The 24854-nt window shown below is 37.1% G+C and overlaps 1 protein-coding gene across 1 annotated transcript in view; it reads left to right on the top strand.

The window, feature by feature from the left end:
- CAMK4 (calcium/calmodulin dependent protein kinase IV) overlaps positions 1–24854 on the top strand; it is a 136467-nt gene that overhangs the window by 70004 nt on the left and 41609 nt on the right. Inside the window, exons 3-5 of the mRNA XM_021524787.4 lie at positions 9669–9731; positions 10256–10338; positions 21012–21084. Of these exons, the coding sequence (XP_021380462.1) occupies positions 9669–9731; positions 10256–10338; positions 21012–21084 (219 nt within the window). The remainder of the gene's footprint in view (positions 1–9668; positions 9732–10255; positions 10339–21011; positions 21085–24854) is intronic.

Raw genomic sequence — 24854 nt, 5'->3', positions numbered from 1 at the left:
TGTGACAAGTTTTGTCAAACCAAATTTGCTCTTTAATCAACTCATTGGAGAAAGGCTTTCTTAAAGAAAAAGCCCCCCAAAAAACACCCCCAAAATACCCATCCCCCTCCAACAAACAATACATCAGCTAAACCCAAACTCTGAATAAATAAAAAGAACTTAATAACTTGTTTTCATACAAATGTGAAAACCCCATCTCCCACTACCTTTGTTATTCTTCTCCCTTTATTTTATGCAGTCTTCAAACACTACTGTTCATTTCCAAAAAGCTATTCCATACACTTTGCACATATTTATCATGCAGATGTTTCAAACTCCACTTGAGTATGTCTTCAGTAGATATAGTTGAAAAGAGCTGGAAGCATTTCCTTAAGTAACAAGAAATAGCATTAATAAAATGATTAGTTTGTATTTCAGTCATATGATACCCAAGTCACTTTCTTTTACAATTTGTTGGAGACAATCCTGATTTCAGATTTTTGTTAGAATTGCAACTATTACATGATGTGCTAATTTGTGAGGGCTTCTAAACAGCACTCTCACCTGTGAGATATATCAACTTGCAGAAATTTAGAATTTTTCTGCAAAATACACAACTCGTATAGGTTTCATGTGTTTGTATAGTGATAAAAAAACAACACTACAAGAAGAAATAGCATGATAATAATTGTAGGTTTCTGGTTTGAGTAGTAAACACAGTAGATACAGGATTTGAATGTAAATATATAAGAAACTGCAAAGTCAAAGAACATAGGATTTAAATGTAAAAATATAAGAAAATACAAATCAAAATAACTCCATTATATGGCTTTCAAGAGTTTATGGGGAAAGTCATAATTCCTCAAGATGAAAGCCCTAATTCCCAGAAATAAGAAGTCATATATCTGTTAATCAGAAGTCCAGGAAAATTATTCACTTCACTATTATAACCAATCTCAGCTATTCTTTTTGGGCCATTACTGTGTTACAGCTGCACCACCACAGTGAGAACACACATTAGCATTTCCATGTTTTATGGATGAGAATCACAGGAGATAGAGCTGTAAAGTATTTGTATCCAGGCAGTTGGTGCCACAGTTCACAGCCCATCAACAACTACCCCCTGCATTCTTTACTTTGCAGGTAAAATCTGTCCTCTCATGCCCACATCTATGGGGTCTTCAGGGATTACACTTTTGGTTTTCTTTTTTTCTCATTTTTTTTTTTTCTTTTCCCCGTTTATTTTCTTTTTTTAAATATCAAAAATTGCACCCAAATCACACAGTAGGCACTAGAGGTAGGTTTTAGGTCAGGGATTGTGTCATTTGCCAAATCTGCATGTGACATCACTGGCCATAAAAGGAGACATTAAGTCTCCTGAAATTCAAATATTCACTTGCTCTGTTTCAGGTTCACACAGCTTAAAATTGTCCCCTTTCAACATCTCCATTTACTCTTTAATTTTATGAAACATCAGGGAGCACAGTATCAAATATGAAAGGCGTCCTGTGGCTCTTTGTGCACTGAATTCAAGGGTTGAGGTGACCTGTCTGGGAGGGAAGTCACTGCAAATTCCTTCAGCTCAGCCTGCTCAGTCACTTGTCCTTTATTTCCCAGCACAACTCATAGCTCTTGGCAGAGGAGGCAAGTTAACATGCTGTCATTAATGTAGCTGAGACATCCTCCATTGGGACTGGGGAGATGCAGGAACAAAAGCAGTCCTGTAAATTATAGTGTTATTTGTTGACACATAGTGCTAACAAGAGAATCTCAGGTCACAGTTTCTCATCTAAGAAGCAAGCTCTCTAAATTAGTTACAAAGGCTTGCTTTCACATCTTCATATCTTTCTTAACTATCTCACTATTTCTACATGCCTCTCTGTATCATCTTCCAATAATATAAAATAGTTCTTATTTTTAGTTCCTGAAAATCTTCATCATGGGATTCCTTCCCTGTTTTCCTTTGAGCCTCCACTGTTTTATTTAGTTATTCAGATTATAAGGTATATAACCTGTAAATCTGAAGCAGTTTTGGGGTCCTTGTGTATGAGTCCTGTAAGTGCAGGTTCTGGATACTATCAAGAAACACAGAAATTGCTTCAGGACTCCTTGTTATCAGTTGTTTGGGTTGACCTGCCTGGAAAATGGACTGGAATCCAGACATTACAAGTCTCCTAGTACAGGGGTCGTTTGGCAAGCAGGCTGAGATCCAGGAATATAAACCAACCTCATTTGAGCTTCAGTGCCACCAAGTAAGCCTTCCCTACCTGTCATTTGTGCACATCCAGTGGTGCAGCATGTAGCCCCATAGAGGTTTCTGTGAAGAAAATTAATTCCAGCCCCGACTAAACTGCTTCATTGGTTACATGGAATTATTTGATATCTGTGATTGAGATTATAATATTAATGGGGGCCTTTATGCACCAGACCTTCACTGAGTAGCAGTGAACTCATACAAGTTGAATTGAGAAAAAGATGGGTCCACCAGGTTATTAGTCATGTGAAATTTCTTAACTTGCAGCAAACATTGCACTTGACTAATGATATAAGAAGATATAATTTATTCCAGATCTTTGTCATGCAGCTGAGGGCTCCTGAGAATTCGGAGTGATTTTAAGATAAAACATCAATGACAGGAAACATCCTATAACCAAGTAGCTCTTCATTTCTAATTTTTATGTGTCACTTTGTTTATTCAGAGGGATGGGGTGAATGTGAAGCCAAGATGTTTAATACTGGATGCATTACCCAGGATGGAATCTCAATAAATTTTCACTGAGAAGAGAGGAAATTTTTGGATTCGTAACAGTTATGGGTGAAAAGCAAGAATATACAAGAAGATGACAAGTACAAATTTATAAATAGAACCATAAATGCATCTATTTTGACAAAAACAAAGGAAGTGCTTACCTTTGATTTACACATTGTTCTTGCATCTTAAAAGTGTCCTCCTCCACCCAGCTTTGGGAACAGTAACAATGGCAGTAACACTATAAATAGTGAATCGCTGAAGGGAGCAATTCATGAATACCTAATAGGCTTAAAATTGTTTGCATAAACTGCTCAACAATTATCCAACATATTTGCAGAAATCTGTGTGTTAATGAGACACGGAAAGAAATAACAACCCAATTAGTCATATAGTTAGACTATAGCCTATAATGAGGCTTATTCTAATGAACATATAACTTGTTTTGTACTCTCATAAATATAAATAATATATAAATATAAATATAAATATAAATATAAATATAAATATAAATATAAATAATATAAACATACAATGTAAAATATGTTGTTGCAAATGACCAGTGTTGTGCAAGCTGTAAGTGACTCTGAACCCATTCATTCACCCTGAGGTGATGCCACCAAGTTAATGTGGGTGAGTAACAGTACATATTCATATTGGATTGTGTGTCTTTGGGGAATATTACCTGCATCTGATCACCTTTACTACTGAAACCATGTATTTTAAGATGTTAAGATGTTAATCTGGTATGTCAGGGTGTGATTTACTGTGCTGAAGTTAATTCAGTCATATGACTTTATCTATCTGATGGTTTCTCTACAAATGTACTGTGCTTTTCTTCAGAAACATTAGTGTTGCTTCTTTGATGAACAATTTACTCTTAACAGAAACCATGCAGATAGATCAGTCTCTTCCAGCTTCTACGAACCCAGATATTTACAGCCAACAGCTACCAGACATTTAATCACCTGACAGGACAAATGCAGGCACACTGATGGAACTGGCAGTATTCCCATGCAGGTGTGTTCAGTCTGAGGAATATGCAGCACTTGAAGGACTACAGTTACAATTGGAAGCATGGACAGAAAATATGCAGAAAATAATTGCTCCAGTAATGAGTAGTCTTTTTTTTTTTTTTTTTTTTTTTTTTTTTTTTTTGTTATTAATGTTTTTCCATTAAGAATACAAAATACACATTACTTATGTGTGGTAAAAATAAAGCAGAATAGTCTGGCCAGCTTAAAATACAAAAATATTATTTCAAACAGTTTTGTTTTTAAGGTAATATTAGTCCATTAGGAGTTCAAAGGTTGTTGCCACACAAGAGAGAGCTGCAGACCTTGCTGAGAAGGTCAAGCAATGTCCTGCCAAGAACAGCTACTAAAACACAGGAGGAATTCTTTACTTGCAAAACTGTTATTTTCATTCAAAAAAGGTCATTAAATTAATCAAATCATCTGAAGCAGCTGTTAAATGAATGTCGTAGTTGGAACAATGATGTATCCTTTCACTCAGAGGGGTCAGCTTTTTATGATTCTGCTTTTACGTACTGTCCACTGCCATGCTGATTACTGAATTACATCAAAGTAATTCAGAGAAGTGGGCTGAGTCTCATATAAGTCCCTATTTTCATTTGTCCTGGGATCTTTCTGTCATACCACTTTTTGTAACCTCCATGATTCTTTATCACTTATGCCAAAGACTGACATCTGTATTTGTGTTGATATATAGATGAGTTCAGATTATTTCAATACAATCCATCTTTATATAGATGTCAAAACATATTCAGAAGTCTTCTTTAAAATGTTTTATCCTTAAAGTCTTGACTAAAAGATTTTGTGAGAAGATACTTTATGTATAAACTGTGATGAAACTGGAATTCTTGTCATTCAGGACATTATGGAATTGAAAAGCAAGACCTTAAACTGCACAGAAAATACCTTCTTTGAACCTCCTTCTTGGGCAGACTTATTTAAATTCAAGCCTATTTTTAATTCAAAACGCTCAAGAGAGCCTGGGTAACCCATCACTCCTGTGTTTAGTTGTGACAATTGGGAGTAGAACTTTTAGACTACCAGGGAATGACAGTGTGTAGTCTGTGTCTGTACAGGTTTTAATATTTCAGCTTAACTGTGACAAGGAAAAATAATGGCAAAATTATAAATTGATGCCATAAAATGTAGAAAGATTTAGGCTTCAGAGCAGTTACTGGATGAGCAAATAAAACTTTGTTTCTTGGAATTACTTGGAAGTAGTGTAGTGTCAAGCTAATAATGCCTTGCACCCTGTAGATTCAGGGAAGCACATAGAACCTGACCTGCTCATTCCATAAAGAATTAATTGCTCATATTAGAGGTGTTCATGCAAGACAAAAAGTAGGATATTAATTAAGGAGCTGTGCAGAGCTGGTGTGAACAGACTCCCTGAGGTGGGCAGTGATGTGAAACTCCTCGAGATATGTTTTGCATTGGTTTCTTCACAGCCATTGCCTGGACAGTGTTTTCACTGCACAGGGGTCACACCTGGGCAAATGTGCCCCTTTGGCTCCACAGTGCCCAGGGGAAGGACAACAGCAGAGGCTGAACTTGCAGGATGAGGAATGTGCTTTTCTTCTTGCTCTCTACTAAGTCTGAGGGTACAGAGAACATCCACTGGCCACTTGTTTTTAGGATGGTACTATATTGCAAAGCAGCAGTGGAATTAATCTGCGTAAAGTGGGGATTCATTTTATTTTGTTTCATTTAATTCACACAGAAACAACACTTTTACATCGCAGTGTTTTTTAGCATTACTCCGTCTCATCATTTTAGGGAATGGCAACGTGGAAGAAGAATATCAGTTTTCATTAAGGAATTTTCCATTCCTATCTCTTGTCAAAATAATCTGAAATTCAAAAATAAGAAGTACCCTGAATATAAATCTAGTCCTCCTCTTCTGTATGACTAGTATGAAATTTGAAAGACAGGGTAATTCCAAACACATATCTATAAAAGACATGAATACCTAACTCTACTGAAGTTAAATAACTGGAAGGACAAATACTAGGAATAATCCAGGAATTATCACCCTTTTAATGTAAATGCTTTATTCTAAATAAGGGAGCAGCATTCCTAGATTGCCTCTTCCTCTCAAGTTCAGGGTTTTAGATCTTTGCTGCTGCAGGTACTTTATCTAGTTAGAGTCAAGCCAGCATGCAGGCACTTATCTGTGCTACAGTCAGAGCTCCTGGTTTGCTTGATAGACTTTACTGAGGAGCACTGGAAGCCACAGCACCAGGCAGTGGCTCTACAGCACCTACAAATCCTGGCAGATTTGCTGCCTTTTAGCACTCCATGTGCCTCCACAGGTAAGCTGCAGAAACACATTGGTGTTTTGGGTTTTAATAATCACAGGCCATCTAACAACTTTGTTTGGGTTTTTTGGGGTGTTTTTTTTTTTTGTTTGTTTGTTTTTTTTTGGTTTTTTTTTTTTTTTGGCCTATGACAGTGAAATCTCCAAGCTCAGGGTTAGCAGTGAGGGGATTATAAATAACTGGTTTGGGTTTACCTGTCAAATGACTTCTCTAATTGACATGGGTGCTCCACAGCAGGTTGCTGCTCTGTGGGCCTATCACAGCAAATGCCTCTTGATTACTTGCAATTTAAAGTTTGCAAATATAGAAAATACAGCTCAGGAAAATTGCACCAGTGTTAAAATCACCCAGCCAGGTGATTTTACACAACCTGGCACAGAAATAATGTTTTTCACACATAGTAAAGAAATCATTTAAATAGAAATCAAATTACACTAATGAAACATTTGACCGAAAGAGTACTCTAGTCCATTTAGCATAGATTAAAAGCAAAGGCAAGAAAGAAAATTGCTAAACTAATGGAACTGTGAAACCTCTGAAAGTTAACATTTGATTGTTTTTTCATTTCACAAACAGACCATTCTGCTGGTCCCATTATTCTTGACTGTAGTATACTGACATATATCTCACTGATGCTCCTGTGAGTCATGCTATTCTAAGGAAAGATCAGATAATCGTCAGCACTGAACTGCCTATTTAAATTGCATCCAAATAGGAAGAGACAAAATAAAGAGTTTTGCAACCTCATTTTGATCACTTATTACATACACATAGATCAGACTGCTGTGTTTTATCTAGCCCAACATACTTAATTTTCCCAAACATTTGTGGTAGTGGCATATTTTGATTAAATTATTGGAGTTTTAAAAATTGTTACTATAGCAACATACACTCTAGAGTGAGATGCCTGACTCGCATCCTAGCAAATAATTTCTGTCAGGAAATTATTTGATAGGATGATGATAGGAAAATTCAATATAAGTAGTTGAATTGCTGATATTCCTGCCCAAACTAAAAATAAGCTAGGTTTGGCCCTGATATAAGTAGATACCTTTTTTTTTTGATAGGAGCTGAACAAAGTAAGTGTTGACATAACTCTATCTGTGCTTAGCGTAGGAGAAGGTAAGAAAATAAAAGTGATAAAATAGCCTGTCTATAATGAAATGTCATGACTAAATATGTCACTGTTTTTACTCTAGAACATTTCATATCACCTATATATGCCTATTTCTGTAGTAAAATCTATTCTAATAGCCATTATATAAATATGTAACACTCCTAAGTGTTTCTCTGTGGCAATTTGCCATTGCGTTTTATCACGTTGAATTTTGAGGTACCTTTACCTCATACTACAATCTGAGAAAGTGTGAAAGTCTACTGTTGTGTGTCAGGCCACAAACTTGATCACAGAAGAACTCACCTACAGTTTGAAAGTAAATGTCTATGAAACCAAGACCTAAAACTGAGTCTTAGTCCATGTTTTGACCTGTTTAGGTGAGAGGCAGGGTGAGAAGAGGTCTCTGTACTTTCTTACTTGTAACTAGTCAGTACTAAAAGAAGTCGTCTGTAGATTTAGGTCAGACTTTTCTGTGCTTGCTCCCAGGTGTGCTTGGTGCCCAAATATTTTCAAAACTGCAGGAAGCAAACAGTGGGTTGTTCAGTCTAAAGCAGTGCTTTTACATAAGGTAAATTTTCCAGTCTAAACTGCTCTACTGAGGATATCATTGTCCATGGTCAATTGTACATTAATTTTTCTGAGCTGCGGAGCATGTCAGAATGGTCACAGTGTGTATTACTGTGTTAATCATCAAAAGCTCTTTGTTGCCCAACAGTGACCTTTGGAGGCCTTTGATGCATGCTTGCACTCACTAAAGTAATCCAAAGTGATGCCAAGGAGAGGTTTAAACTGAGCAAGACCACAGGCTGGTGCTAACAGTATTTCAGGAAATGTTCACAGAAGCCTATCTTCAAACCTGCTGCTCAGTGTTTATGTAGCAGGAAAAGAAATTTGTTAATTACATTTGGAGTAGAAAGCAAAAATATTTATAAAACATGCACTGGTCACAAGCTTAGAGTCCTGGGTTTGATCCTAGAGCAAGTGTTTACCCATGAAAATTTTGTTATTGGCCATATTATTTACCTTCAATTAGATGTTCAAGTAATGGAATATTTCATTCCTCCTCAATGTTTGATTCCTTCCCCTTCTTACTTGCACTGAATTTGTCCAAAGTTGGTGTTTCTTGCTTCATTTTTCTTCCTAGCAGAGCCACTAGAAGAGGTTGAATGTCAGTAAGTTTTAAGAAAGCCCTGAGGGCTCCAGTTCTCTACTCATTCTCACCACTCTGGCATTACTAAGCTGGAATCATCCCTGGTTGACACAAGGGGAGAATCAAATTCTACCTATACAGTAGCTCTGAATGTAATAGATACTTGGATTTTGTTGATGCTGGAAAGAAATAAATTACTGAGTAGTAGCTCTCTTCTTTCAGGTGATAAAAAATCCCCATGTATCTTCTTCACTAAGAATTTGAACGTAATTTTATATCCCCTTTAAATGTTTATATATTATGACTGCTGTTCATTTCCCAACTGATGTAAAACCAAAACTTGACTTGATAGAAAGCCTCCACGAAATAAAAAGCAGCACAAGTCCTCTCAAAATGTTCTGCTTGATGTCATATATGTCATCAGTTTTGAATCACACAGTGACTTGCTGACTCTCGTTCATATCAGAACCCCCTGAGTCAGCAGTGTAGGACTTCTATAGGGTTTGGGAGAATATTTGCAAATCAAGTAGTTTCCTTATAAGTGTATTAATTGCCTTAGAAACATAAAAGCATTCATAATTTGCTTACATTTTCCATTCTTGCTTGCTTAAAGCATTCTAGTTCCAGGAGAGCTACAGTTTTCTTTCCCTAACAAAATACTCCTTAGCTCCACACTTCCTGTGAGAAATTACTGATGACCCCCAAGAGCATAAGTTGTGCCTGGACTGTTGGAAACTACAGTTTGAAAAGGGAAGGAGTAGTCTTCTCAGAGGTTTAATCAATAATTTGAATTAATAGATCATTCTGTCAGAGGCAGTTGAAGCAAACTGAGGTTGAACCTTATACTCTGTGGCTGTAGGTGACCTTTGCATCACTTTTTTGTTTTAAGCAGTAAGTTACACTACCTTGATGCATCCTTCATGTAGAAAACTTTTCCAGCACAGCTGCTGGACAGTGTGTCAAAAGAAAGCTAACACAAACTCAACAAATATAAGTAGCAATAGACAAGGTCAGAACTTGAGTAAAAATAGGAGTTTTCCCACCTTATTCAGGTATCTTTCCTGGATTGTACTTCTTGTGTGACTCTCATGTATATTTGTAATAATTTTGCTGGATGTGGACATTTTTCTGTTAGAGTATCCAGCTTATGTTAATGAAAAATTTCTCTTTCTGTATGCTTGACTTGTGTGTCTCATATTACCCTACTCTTCTGGAGATCTAGAAGCACTATTCATACACAACATCCTCTGATTAATCCAGAAGTTTCTATACTGAACATGGAAATAATTTTTTCCCCTTTTCCCTCCCCACTTTCAACCAGGTAGACAAGAAAATTGTCCGCACTGAAATTGGAGTTCTCCTTCGCCTTTCACATCCCAACATTGTAAGTTTAGCCACGTTCTTCCACTCCACATTTGTTTCCTTGCTTTTTAATAATCTTTCTGTTTATGAGAGAAGACTATTGTGGTTCACCTGCACAGACCTGAAATAAAGCTGTGGGTTCTCTTCGTGAGCATGCTGGCAGCTTTTTTATGAACATCTGTTGAGTTAAACTTCCATTTTAAGATAAAACAATGATGTGCTTACAGAGCTGAGTCAGAAACTATGTGAAAGAAGTTCTGCAAATGAAAGTGGAAGTTGGTGTTTTCAGTCCTGGGAAACTTAAAGACCAAAAGGTCTTACTTTTTTGTTTCTCTGAGACAGACTGTTAAACTCCTGTATTTCACAGAGGTTACTGAGGTGTGATAATAACCAAAAGAGTATAAAAAAAGAAAAAAAACTAGCAAAAAAATGTGAGGGAACAAGGTAACTCTTCTATCTGTGGTCTGTGTTTTGCTGTTGACCTTCAGATGTGCTCTGCAAGAAGACAAATATGCAAAAGAAATACTTTCTGTATTCTTTTACCAGATAAAATTGAAGGAGATATTTGAGACCCCTACAGAAATCAGTCTTGTTCTGGAACTGGTCACTGGTGGAGAACTATTTGACAGGTAAGTTGCCTGTACATACCTCTTCCAGTACCTTCCTTCCCCAAGGATGTTAGAGATCAAATTTCTTCTCTGTATGTAAACCCTGTGTTAGTAATTACTGGAATTATTTTACTAACATATGATTTATTCACATGAATAAATATCTGCACCAAACATCCTAAAAGTGCCTTTGGAAATGTAATTACCGTGAGACTTTTGGGGGAAAAAAAAGAGTTGAAAATGGAGGAATTAACCAGTAAATGTTGAAGAAAGGTGCTCAACAGGCACACAACATCAAGTGTGTTAGAGCAGAAAAAAGATTGGAAAAACTGGCAAAATCTCATTGACAAGTCATCATAAAACACATTAGGTGGTAATCAGCCTGCCAGGAGGATATTGTTATGTCAAATAAAAATTTTGTAAGCAGACTAACAGGAAAGAAATTCTCTTTGGTATTCACTGTGTTTATCAAACATCTGGTTTTGTTACAAAGGTTCTTCAAGACAGCTGTTGAGTTCTGAAGGTTTTGCTCATGAGGCTGCACATGGTTCTGGAGTAAGTGCATATGCATAAAGTGAGATTGCAATAGTGTAATAGTGTAATAGATAGTAATAGTGTTGGGATGATGTTTTATTGGTAGGGATTTCGTTTTTTTAGAGCAAGAGATGATAAGAAAAACATTTTATACTGGCTTGAGTAAATGAATTAAGTGGCTGGTGTTAGTGATTTCCAGCTCATGTAAGGACAGGTTATTTGATATTCCTTGTTCTGTAATTAAAGTTTAATATCACAGAGGAATATTACAAAAACACACATCAAATATTCAGTCTAAAGGTATCTTCCACTTGAAAAAAGAAAGCATACGTGGTCTTTTATGCCATGGTCATACCTTCAACCTTGACAAGAACTATTTCTGAACATCAACAACAAAAGCAACTGCTCCTGTGACATCTTAAGTTTGACAGAAGAAAGGTGATTACTCTCTCAGTACTGAGCCAAAGGAATAAGGAGGAGAGACATGCTGCAAGTTAAAGAACCAGTGAGGGTTCCTGAGCTGGAGATGACCCTGGTCAAAGTGTCATACCTTTCATATAAGCCTTTATATATTCACATGGGTTTTAGATTAGGTCATTTTCAGGAGGGTTGGATACTCTACAGGAGTCTTTGACAAGATTTTGCAAAGGCAAAGCACAAAAAATCCAGTGAAACAGTTGGTCCCTTAGCAGCAACTATCTGTGTGGTAGGAGAGCTGAAGAGAAAAGATTTCATGGGATCCAGGATGGGGAACTGCATTATTTGATGAAACCGGGATTTAATATACTGACAATTTCAACATTCTGTAATCTACACTCAGTAGTGACTATGGGATTTGAACTGTCAGACTGATCTTTTCAAACAGATTGGATACTTGATCCAAACTAGGATCAGCTGTCTAGCATTCTGACTAGAAGCAAAGTCACTCAGTAGAATCGCAGAGCCCCCTTGTGATGCTATAGATGAGCACCAATGCTGTGGAGATCTGAACTCTGCATCCTCCTTTGGCCCAAGTACAACAGAACTGGAAACTTTGTCAATACAGACCTCTGTGATTTGGAAAAAGACCCAATGAGCAATGAAACAAGAGACTATATTAAATTATTTTTGGCTTTTAAGCTAGGAGTATTACTTCACTCTTCAACCTTAAACTAAAAATAATGAAGCAGGAATATGCAGCCAAGATGTTTTGCACTAGTGACTCCACTTAAACATTAACTTTTTCCCCTTCCTAAGATGGGCTCAAGGATTAACACTTGCATGTACAATGGCTGCCCTCTGAGTTTTAAGGGGAATAAATTTCGCTTTCTGCCTTAGGGCAGATTCCGCTCTCATGAATAATCTTTTCAGCAGTTACATCTTTTTATCATGCATGAAGGAAATGTTCTGACTGACAGAGAGACCTTGTGCATGCCTTTTTCTGTACTTGTATGATTCCCATCACAGGAGAAAGACACTGACCCTGGAATGTCTCCTCCTGAGCAGAGGAGCTGTGTCAGATGTGGAGGGACAGCTGTGACCAGGTCTTGAGATCCACCCCATGATTGTCCTTGAGGTGAGACCCTGTGTGGACAAGCAGAGCCCCAGTGTGGCCTCCAGGGTGTGGAATACCTTATGTGCCTTATTTGTGAACCACTGCCCATACACACAGCAAAGCAACTTTTGTACTCTGGAGGAGTTACTCTTATCCCTCTTTCTAATCTGCTATCATCAAATGGCACAGCTGGGCCTGTTATGCAAGCAGTGCTGCTTTCCTGGCTGCAAACAACTTCATTTCTGTTACTGCTAAATCTTGTAGTATGCTGCTACTTTTTATATCAACTGCTTTATTGCTCTGGTTTTCTCCCATACCAGATGTCCATTCTTCTCCTGAATAGTACTTGAGCTGCAGAAGAGTAAGAAGTCTTCTTCTTATCATGAAGATGATTTTACAAAATAAACATCCCACTTACCATGAAGATGATTTTACAAATACCCAAGATCCAAGTAATCTTCTAGAATCCTAATTGCATTGTTGATTGCTGCTTGTTTCATGACATTCTAACTAAAAGTTCTGGGTAATGAAATTATTAATTTCCTTCACCATATTTAACATTACTGTCAAATCATCCACCTTATTGCTAAAATGAACTCTCATTATGACATTTTTTCCATGGTGTTACCTAAAGGGAGATAAATTCAAATGAATGCATCAATTTGACACCTGAGTTAATACAGCTCAAATCAGGTTGATTTTGGCTGCATTATTGAAAAGAAAAGACTTTGAAAAAGTCTATTTATCAGACTTCATAAGTCACATTGTAAGTCATACCCTACATACCACTCCAAACACAAACTCAAAACTGGAATTTGTGCAAATTAAATTACTGTATGCCAATGTACATGATGGTTTTTGCCAACCCAGCAAGTGAGGAATGAAAAAGAGCTTGTGGCAAAGAATGACAGAGTAGCAGACCAGTGCAGGAATTTACCAGAACAGAGAGAAAAAGGCAGCAGGTGTAAATTAACTGGTATTAAAGTTCTTTATGGGTGCTGCACCTCCAACCTAATGTTGGGGCATACTTCTGACATTTGCTTGGCGCTCCTTTTTCACTCCTGCATGTCTAAACAAACAGGCATGGTTGAAGTACATTTAAACTGGCAGTGTTAGGACAGAGCCCAAAGGGACAATCTTCTGACAAGGCTCTGAGTGCTCCAGCAATGGTAAGCCCAAAAGCACAATCTGATATCTTGTCTTTTATGGGCTACCTTTTTTGAAGGTTTTTTTTTAATTCCATTTTTATTCATATCTACTGTCTTTCAGTGGAATCACCAGTATATCTCTTTTTCAAATATGAATTTCAGCAAAAAAATTCAACTCTACTTTAACTTTTTTTTTAGTCAGAATACCTGCAGATTACTAAGAATAGTTTTTGTTTTTTCCACTTCATAAAATATCAATCCATACATTTTTGCTTTTACTTTGGCTCTTTACATAGGCTCTTCTATTTCTTCTTTCATGTTATTATTAATTGCACCAAACAATGTCTAAAAATAACACTTGTAGCTGACAGTCTCTTGACTCACTTCCATTTCACGTTTCATGTAATTTCCTGTGAATTCTAGGTTCAAGCTCATATTCTCTTCTTTTATATAGTATGCATTAACAAAAATATTAATTGTTCTAAATAACTTACCTTTCTAAGAGGTGTGGGAATGATTGCTTCTTATGGACAAAATATAGTGAAGCTTTCCCAGGCTTTAGGAACACCTTTTTGTTTGTGCTTTTGGAAATTAATATTTCTAAGGGATGTCAAAAATATTTAAGGAATTAAACAGTCACTAAAGTGGGAGTGATTGGGCCTTTTATTGCTTCAGTAATTCTGTTTGCTGCATTGCCTCACACACCCAGTTACACACAAACTTTTGAGAGGGAAGCCAGTTCATGAGCACTGTGGCTTCACAACCTCTAGAAGCAAGGACTGCTGTTTTTTAAAATATTTTCTGAGATCAAGCTCCTGAAAGGTGAACCTGCCTAATTCTATGGGTGCTATAGTAATGTTGAGTTGGAAGAGAAAGTTAAAGAGAGGGAAACAAACCCTAGTATAAGCTATAAGAAATATGTAATCTTTCTTTAAATTCTCTTGCATGCCACATTTATCGGAGAGTGAGTCTTGCTTAATAACGATGGAGGGAAAACAGTTTTCCTGAATTACTGCAGTACTGAATTTCATTTCTAAATACAGTATTGAAGAAAACCTTCTAGTTTGTTTCACAGGGAGTCAGATCCAAACCCAGGTCAGTAGTTCCCATTATCTTTTTTCAAATCACAGGCAAGCAGTTTGAGTCATTAGAGACCGTAACAGCTAGTCTGCTCTGGAATATGAACATGGCTATAGAATAAGGGAGATTCTGAATCAGAGTTACTTCTAAAAACATTTAGTATTCCTCAATTTTCTAGTATGGAAAATGCATACATATTTATCTGGGAATTTTTTTTTTTTAACTGAGCAAATGCATCAGAGCAACTAGGATTTGCAATCACCTCAATACAGACAAGAAGTAATAGATCTGTGAATCTTTCACTGAGAAAGTGTCCCTTGTGGAAACCATTTTGCTATTGGATAGAGCAATGTAATTTTCTTTTCCTGTTTCTGCTAGTTTTTAGTCTCACTTTAGCTTGTAGGAATCTTCTAATTTCATTTTAATTGAGTAAAAGTATTTGCATAAGAATTAAGTGAGTAGTTTCAGAAAAAATCTCCATGACAACCTAAGCATTTTAGATAAATTAACACTTATTATCAATTTTTAAAATGGTTAGCACATACTGGCATTGAATAGAACTTGTATGTATCTCAGGCAGTGTCTTGCCTGAGACTGCAGATGAGGTAGCATGCATGACACAGTCCACAGCTAAGATGTGCTGCAATGGTTTTGGGTGAAAGCCACCTAGAGTCAGAATGAAAATTGCCCTAAAAAGAGTGATGTTTTTTTAAATGTCACAGTAGTTATAAGGCATGGTCTGCAGGGCAAATACAGACAGTGCTTAAAGAAAGTAAAACAATGTTGGGAACTGATAAAGTATAATAATTTTTACTGTCTTAGATAGCCAAGTTGATTTAGCAGGACTTTTACAAGCCATATGATATGTTTTTAAATTCAGCTAATACTCAAATGCTATGAGCTCCATGTTGTGGAAAACAACATGGTTTTCCACAACATAGTATTTATAACAGCAACATTAAATGATTGCTAAATATTGCAAATTTTAGAGTAACTGTTTAGATTATTAGCATAAAACTAAGTGCATTTGCTAATATGAGTTAAGGCAGGAAAGCAACAGACTTTACCTGCTTGCATTTTAGGCAAGACTGCAGGACGGGTGAGTAGCCCACATGGGAGGGAAGCAAAAGCTAAGAATAGGAGTCTAGCACATGTAGAACATGGGGGAGGAAAAAGTAAGTGATAAAGTGGTAAGATTTCAAATTTTCTTGATCAGCAGGAGTCATGAGTACATGTTGAGTTTAAAAATGCAGGAATATTCATTGTACCAATATCGATTCCAATACCAGTGAAAAATAAAAGAGAAAGAGACTTTGGTCTCAGGGACAATGGTTTCAGCTGGAAGTTTCAGGCATTGCCACAGTGAGAGGTCTGGGGTGGTTCTGTGAAGGGGGGAAGGGTGTTTACCCTTCCTCACTTTTAGCTGACTGGGAATTTAAGGCACTGCCAGCCTTGCACAAAGAGGTGTGTGCTGTCAGTGATTAGCCCAGTCTAGCATCCTCTGGCATTGGATGAGTCCTCTCCTTGCTCAAAGCAAGTTCCTGGGTGGTTTTGATTTCTTTTTCTATTGGTGCAGCTGTGCAAGCTCTGCTTCTTTTGCTGGGCTTGGAAATATCTTGTCCCCTGTTTTGTTACTCTTTGAAAAATCAAACCCCACACCTAATCCTTTCCTTCTCTGATGAAATGTTCACTTGTTTGTTCCTTTAGGAAACTGATTATTTTCCTTGCCTGATGTGTTTGCCATTAATCCCCAGAAACATGTTCTAGCCAAGTGTAAAATTGTATATAAATATAATTTTAATATTCTACTGAAAATTGATTCTAAATTGATGCATTGGGATTCCCCATCTCTTCCCTCATTGACTTTCAGGTCCCATGTGTTTAGTTTGGCAGGACTGCACTCTTCCTTTTTTTCCCCCACCAGTAATAAAATTTCTGCAGAGCAGTTGTGGCCACTGCCTCCCTCTCTTTTCTGGGGTGGCCCACTGCTTTCCATGGCTTCACACAGATACAGTGAATTATAGCCCAGTACCAGGAAGAATGCCCCAAATGGACTAAAATCCATTGCATGGTCTTCCCAGATTACACTGGAGGCTGCAGGGATGGGGGGAATGCAGCTAAGAGTTTATGCACCTGCAGATGTAAACTCTTACGAAGATAACCAACATGGAAATACTATAAAAATTTAACAAGAGCTGCAATTCCATGCTACTGGGCCTACACTAAAAACCATCTGCAAAACAGAAGAATTTATACTGCAAGAAAACTTCCAGTGGTCACAAGGAACAGAAATGCTGGAAAGGCTGTTTGGAATCTGGCAAGGATTACTGAAAATTATGAAACACTTGAATACATGTGTTTAATGACAGAAGTTGCCAAAATATTAAATGTAGGCAAGCATGCCTCCCCAGAAGCACGATGCCATTTCCACATGCTTGCTGGCCAGTGTGATGCTGGAGTGGTTTTCTCACTGCTAAATCTGTTGTAGCCCCATTACCTGGCAAGGCACTTCCACCTCTTGGCAGCAGCAGCAACTGAGAGAAAATAACACAGATTTCTGTGGGGTGCCTGGGCTCTGAAGGCAGGCAGGGTATGCCTCAGCACCATGGAGCTAGGGCTATTCCCAAAATACACCCCCATCTCTGCTGGCACTGGGAGAGGGCAGTGAGCTGGGGCTCTGGGAAGTATTTCCCTGCTCCTCTATATAGAAGGAGGCAGATTTGTATCAAATATGATAAGTGCTTGGAAAGACAAGGCTGAGTCAGGTGGTGCTTTGGGAGAACTCTGGCTTGCTGTCCATCTAGTAGCCACTCTGCTAAATGTGTGCCTTGACATGTAAAAGTGTAAACAGTGGATCAGCATGTTTCAATAAATATATATGCATAACCATGAAAAAGGGATCCTACACAAATCATCATTGCATCTTTGCTCAGTCTAGAGTGTCATCATTTTGAAGTTCCATCTTAAATTTCCTATAGTGCCTGCAGCACTAAATTAAGTGTTTTTCCAAGCACTTTTTCTAGTTTCAAGCAGTTCCCTGCTGTCTTCCTCACAGTTTTTCTCTCCAGCACCCTCTTGGCCTACCTGGCTTGTTCATTTGCATATCAAAGAGAATATTTAATTAGTTCCTTATTGCTGCTGTTCCTGTGTTTCTGACCTCTCAGCAAAGGCTTAATCTTCCTTCACCCATGATTTTGTCAAAGATCATCCTGTAAACTAGATATAAATAGTTGATGTTTGCTTCAGTAATAGTGAAATAAGATATTTCTGCTGGTTTCCTTCCCATTATAGAAAAAAGGGCAATGAGTAATTGCTAATCTGAAGGCTGAACTTGAAAAGTCCTGTTAAAGAAGACTCATAGGTCTCAGGTAGGAGTCTTGCTGGCACACCTACATTTATCTTATATAAACTATCACAGGGAGGATGCAAAAAATAAATATGCAAATGATCCCCCAGCATTACTATATGACATAAATTACAGGATAATCTTCTTTCAATACTCCTGCTTACTGTCTAATAGCCAGGTTTTACTTCTAAAGCAGAGTACCCTTAGAAATAAATTTTCATCTTTAGAAAGGGATGTTTTTTTTTCATTTATCACTGTCACAGAATATTAGGTTTTCTAGTTGCTAGATTATTATTAATTAAGAGTAATTTTTCTATTCTCAATAAGTCGGAATTCTAGATTTCTGGAAAACTGGAAAGTTACTCTCTATGACATAATCTGTAATTGGCTTGCCAGTTCATGTTATTCACCTGTAGCTTTAGCAGATGGGTCCAGTGCGTTGCACAGTACTTCTGCAGCTGTTTCTTATTACTTTCCAGAAATATGGGCTCACACTTCATTACATTTATTTATTTTAAAGTGTAAATTACAAGGCTTCATCAAGGTCTGTGTGTTTCTTCTGCTGTGTGTTTAATATAATAATGAGAGCAGCATGCTGTCCTTAGCAGCATATATTGTCTAAGTCAGTGTGGACTTATCTTGAGGTCATGAGGGCAGCCTTGAGTGTCTCTTTGATTTTTCTTTTGTTTCCAGTGGTCAGGTAATTAACATTGGCTGGGCATTTGCAGTAAACTCCTCTTTTCTTTGATTTTGAAGAGTGGAGGAAAATACAAAGCCATAGACTGCCTTTAAAGGTTTTTTTTTTTTTGTTCCCATGGTTTATGTGTTCAAAAAGATCGAACAAAGACTGAGCTACCACATTGTAAATAGAGATTTTTTTTTTTTAATTAAGGGAGAAATGTAAATTGAATTGTAACTGTGCTACTTCATATTTCTCTGATCTTATTCTGAGATACATTGGAAAAACAGAGTACTCTAAGTACTGCTTAAGCCTTACAACCTGCCTCATGCATTTCTGAAGTCAGGTGCATAAGGTTCTCCGGCACCTGGTGGACTTCGTGCTGTGCATGGGGCAGGGTGGATGACACAGACAGGCACATCTGGCTGACACTAAATACTTTATTTGAATTAAAAAGGAAGAGGAAGCAAAGCCGGCATATCTGGGGGGATGAATGCAAGAGCATTAATGGGGCTCAGGTCTCACAATGTAATCTAACAAAAGAGGATAATTCAGCCTGAAATAGCTAAAGAGTAATCTAGCCTTCAAGCAGAATGTAGCATTTTATTGTGTAATTTTTAGTTTTTTGTAATCTCTTTCCTATACTTCAGGCTAAAAGCCTAATATAATGTCCCAGTGAGTAAGATTTGCTTTGTTTTCTTCTTATGATGATAGATTCCAGTAAAGCTCTCCCTAATGGTGTGAGCAGATGACCAAAATAGAAGGACTGAAGGCACAAAAAAAAAAAAGCAAAGGTGTTAAAGCAGTGCATATGGCATGACAGCTAAAGGGTTGCCAAAAAGCCCAAAGAACCCAAACCAAACAAGCTTCTAGAAATAATCCCAAGCAATTATGCAACAAAGAAGTAATAATGAAACAGAATAGCTGCTTGAGAGGGATTACTCGCTGTTATTGCCGCCACATGAATAGACTCAGTTCTCTGTGAACTTGGTGAGTGTAAAGGTAAAGTAGTGGCAGCTGATTGGGAGATTCCTGTGTAAACTGCTTCCCAGAGTGCCATGCCTGTTGCCTCTGTTTCTGGTGGAGTGCTATCTTTGCATTGTTTCTTACTTCTAATCACTTGATGTTCTAATGAGTATAAAATAATGCTTTTTGTATGCAATTACTCACACCTTTCCTGTTAGTTTTGTGAAGCTGTGAGGAGCTGTGTTGATGGTAACTCAACATGAATCTGTTATTTCATTAAATAAATGAAAGGAAGTGATAAAAAGTGCAGAGCAGGTGCAGTGGGGAGAAAGAAGGATAGCCTTCCTGTCACCAGCAGAGTCTTTTTGTAGACCTTGGGGCAGACGGTCTTTCCAGTGACCTCAGACATTAAAGGTTCCTTGCTGTACTGCTTCTTGGCAATTTTAGGATATTTTTTTATAAAACTGGCTTGTCTGCTTGCAGAACATCATTTTATAAAGTGTCTGGTAGGCACCACAGATTATGTTTCTAGACAACATCTATCTATAATTTCTTCAGCTTTGAAAAATTAATACACTAAAAATATCAAGACTTCAGATCAAAAACCTGACCTATAAGGTAACTCTATTGTCCTATAAGGGACAATTATTCTAGTTCATAAACACTATGTTCAATTAAAAACATTAGTAAAAAGACTGTTGAGTGTCTCAGAGTATTAAGATACCTTGATGATAGATCCTTCTTTTATTAACTATTTGCATGTCATTGTGCAAACCTGTGTTAACTGCTGAGTCTGTAAGAAAAAGTAGCTTTTCCAAAAGAAAAAAGTAGCTTTATTTGTAAAAAATAATGTGTTTCTTTGCATATAGCATACCCAGTTTTCTACAATGATGGGGAAAAGAAGACAGTTGTTCATCCCATCACACTTGAGGGATAATTTGGAAAAGTTATACAGCAATCTTTTCTCTTGAATAATTCAGATCTGTGTGTGCATAGCATGGTGCTTTTTGTTCTATAACTTACTATCTATCTAACTTACTAATTAACTAACTGGGGACGAAGAGCTTAAGTTAAATGTAGAAGTGAAGAATCAGTTCCTAAATGTTGAATAGTTCAATAGAAAGAATTTGTCTTTCAGTAATTCAGGTCCCTTGAGTGTCAGAAAGTTTCAAAAACTTTGAACTGAATGTGTACATATACGATGAGCATCTTATCCAGTTGATATTTTACCTCCTGTCTTTCATTTAAGTGGAAATCAAGTGACTTAAATTGCAAAAGGGTCATTTTCTAGTCTCTTGAGGACACTTCACTGTCCTGGTCTTTTAAATTTGATTGCTTGCTATCTCATTTTGTAAAAGAACTGATTATTCACCTGGATGCATAACTGTGTTGCCTTTTTTTCTGTAGGATTGTGGAAAAGGGGTACTACAGTGAACGTGATGCTGCTGATGCTGTCAGGCAAATCCTGGAGGCAGTTTCTGTGAGTATTATCTGGCATATCATGCTCAGCTCTTGATCTTTCATCCACAATAGCTCAGTAAATACTTGTGTGTGAAAGAGGCAGTGTGCACAAGTTTCCTCTGGCAATTAATACCATAATGATAATTTCTGGTGATCAGTGACACTTTGAAGAATTGCACTGCAATCAGAACAACAGTGGTGTTGAGACAGAGCAGAATGATAATTGTTGCCAGTAGCTGGTGCATTTTCTAATATATCTTCTTCCTCTATATGTTTTGTGCTTTTCAAACACTAGAATTTTTTATATAACAATTTCACATTCTATTACTTAGAGAAAGGTATACAGATTCTTGAGGAAAGTTTCTGGTGTCTACATACAGCATTTCTGTACACTTTCTGTGCTTCTTAGTAACTTGTACCTCTTCCATCTGATTTCACACCAGATGTTCTCCAAAACTGCAATCAGATGCTGGGGAAATACTTAAGAAATTAATTTGCCCAATGTCCAGTGTAAGTGTAAGTACTGTTCACAGTGCAGAAGAGAGGGGACAAGAGAAAAGAGAGGTCAGCCTGCAGGGCTCATTTAAGGGATGCTGGTGGTGAGGCAGGCTCTGTACAGACCATCCGTGGAAGTTCAGGGTCAAAGGAGCTGTCCTCAGAAAAGGTCTAGTGGTGATTATGGCTTCTGCAGAAGGTATCTAGAGATGAGGAGATTACTGGTTACAGCAGTAATTCTGTTCATCAGAAGGAGCAGGGCAATCTGGGCATGTTTGCCTGGGATGATAAGAAAAGAACTCTGTGTGAAAAGCCCCTATTGGTATTATTTGTGAGCCTGTTCACACTAAATAAGATGTGAGAACTGGTGTTCACAAGACTAACTGCTTATACTGCAGACCGTGCATGTTCACTTCATGGTCCCTTCTGAATGATCTGATGTCTACTGTGTCATTCTCATCCAAAGAAATCTAAATTATGTATGTTACAGCACATCATAATGCATTTGTATAAGCTTTTAAAATTATCTCAGATTATTATTTTATTACAGATTTTTTTCTTTCTGTTGAAGTGCCCCAGTTAAGATGGCGCTATGTTATTTAACATTCTTTTACAAAAAAAGAAGATTAAGTTCTGCTGAAACATATTTCAGAGGGTTTTAAAGGTCTTTATTTTAAAGCCAGAAACAAAAGAAAAATCTTCAGCTTCTATGAGTTGCAATAGCTTGGCTGAAATCAACAGAACACTGATGTATAAAAATTAAAAAGCTGATTTTTTTATAAGCAATAATTAGGATTTCTATGGTTCCTTGTACTAGATCCCTAACTAGGATGAACTGTATTCACTTCTGTTCTTACAGCTGACACCAAACCTCTAAGCCAAAGCTGGAAAAGCTGTGGAAGTGGCAGTTCCCAACTTGGGATGTTTGCATCCCTGCTGAAGTACTCTGACAGATTTGGGCTATAAACTTGACAGAATGGTGTTTGTGAGCAGGACAGGAGTTCTTGCTGGAAACTGGAAAATGCTGCTGCAGCAGAATAATCTTTTCAAAATAAAAGGAAAGGTATCCATAGATCATTCTTAAAACCAAATATTTGTACAATTTGTACAATAGGCAATGCCAGTGAATACCCTTCTGGCACCACATAGGCTTTTTGACCTATGTGATTTTATAAATTGCTCTTTGAAAAAGCACCATCCAGCCTTCCTTTTGCTGACCTCCTTTGAACTAAATATTTTATAAGGCCCCTGTTCAGGGCTGTTGCTATAGTAATGGATCTGTCCTTGCAGTGGATCATTAATGAGGAGGTATTATGTTTTCATATAGCAAAGGTTTTTATAAGACACTTCTAAAGAATTTAATGAGAAGTGTAGAGTGGCATTTTAAAAGCACATAAGCATTTTTTGTTTGATTTCCTTTGAAACAGTTAAAGCAAATGAACTAAATAACAGCCTAATCAATAAAGCTTCTAGGTCTGTCTGGCTTTTGTAATACCTGAATACCTGTAAGCCCAGCTCTAAATGGCTTACCAAGAATTAATCAAGCAAGCAGAGTATCACACAGATTAATCTGAATCTTCATGTCACAAGCCATCATAAATATAAGAGACATCTGTAATCCCAAGATAAGAGAAAATAACAAAACCAGTACTGTTGTGTAGACCTCCACATTAATTTTGCCTTTTTTCATGATTTTCCTTTCTGTTGTTTACATCTGCTCTGGAGTTCCCAGCCAGTGACTGTATTTGCCCTTAGAGGGGACACATTACATTTTTTTCCTCTCATCTGCATTTTTTTCAGAACATTTCATTGTTCTTCAAGCTGGGAGACAGCTTCATTCATAAGATAAAAGGCTAGTACAAAACTGGGTCAAACCAATGTTCATCCCTTTAGCTCTTGTGCTGTGCTGTTCAAAACATGTGGAGGGGTTTGGTTGTCTCCCTGACAGCACAGGGAGATGAGATGGAATCTCATGATTCCATTAATGAGTTTCATGCCTAAAGAGGAGGCATTTGAGGGCAGTCTTTCTTGGAATACTACTGTTATTTTTCTCCTCTCAGGGAATGAGGTGCATGCAATGTTGTCTTCCTGTACACTTATTCTAGTAGCAGTTTTGCAGGTTTTCCTTTGTTTTTATTTTCTTTTTTTTTTTTTTTAAATGAGTGAATTTCTTCATGCAGATGTCCTGAGGCCAGATCTTCACTGGGTATCTTGCAGAATGAGTTACTGATGTTTTGCTATCCAAGTAGTCCTCTAAAGATTGGTCATAAAAAGAATATTCACTTCTTTAAGACAAGAACCCAGATCTATCTTTTAGCTGGTCAAGCTTTATAATATTAAACTGATTTTTTTTAATGTGTACTTTCAAAATCTTATATGTGTCATTAAAAAACAATGCTGTTCCTTCTTACTTACTCTGCATTAGTGTCAAAGGAATAATTTTCTGCTTGGGGGTTAAATTACTCTTTTCAACATATTTAAATTTGAAATTAAGTATAAAGTTTAAGTTTTTGTATTTAGGATACTTACTAGTATATGTACTATATGCAGTCTTTAAATTAATTTTACAATAATTTGTTTTCTTAGACTGTCCATTATCTTGTCTAGATAGGAATATTTTCCTGAAATTATATGTGTTACTCCCTCATTTTCTATTTCTTAATTTAAGTTTTCTACATCTTCAAGCTTCATTATAGATCTGCACTTCTGTTCAGATCCTTGTCATCTTAAATTCACAGGAGCCATGCTGGACTGTCAGGTATGGTGTCAAAGGCTGAGGGCACTTAAGCAACTTGCAGGTTTGAGAGAGAAAATCTAGATTAAAGGTTTATGTTCATTTCAGAGAATTTTGATTTGTCCAATAATGGGCTGTATGTTAGTAGGCAAGAACCTACTTACGAATATAAATATGTAGATATGTAAATATGTTTGCAAGCATATTTACAACATCTGAGGCACTGGTGTGTTCTGACAATTAGAGCTTAGACCAAATGAGCTAATCAAACTTCTAAAGATAGAATAAGACTCGAGAGAATTTATCTAAATCAATTACATAGATATTTGGGGCATTTGGCATTCGAAGAAAAGTATACAGGAGATAAAGGTTATGCAGAAGCTTCCTTTTTTTTCTGTACAGTCATGAGTTAGTTGATGCTGGAGATAGACACAACAAATATATTTTAGTTTTAGCTACCAGGCAAACTTACTCAAAGTGTAATTGTTACAGGTTTCTAACATTTTGAACAAGAATGTGTTACATCATCAATATATACTCAGCAAAATATGAGTATGGTG

Source organism: Lonchura striata, chromosome Z, assembly GCF_050655825.1.
Source record: "Lonchura striata isolate lonStrDom1 chromosome Z, ASM5065582v1, whole genome shotgun sequence".
Lineage (NCBI taxonomy): Eukaryota > Metazoa > Chordata > Aves > Passeriformes > Estrildidae > Lonchura > Lonchura striata.
Note: the sequence above shows the minus strand (reverse complement) of the source record. Positions and strands in the feature narration are given on the sequence as shown.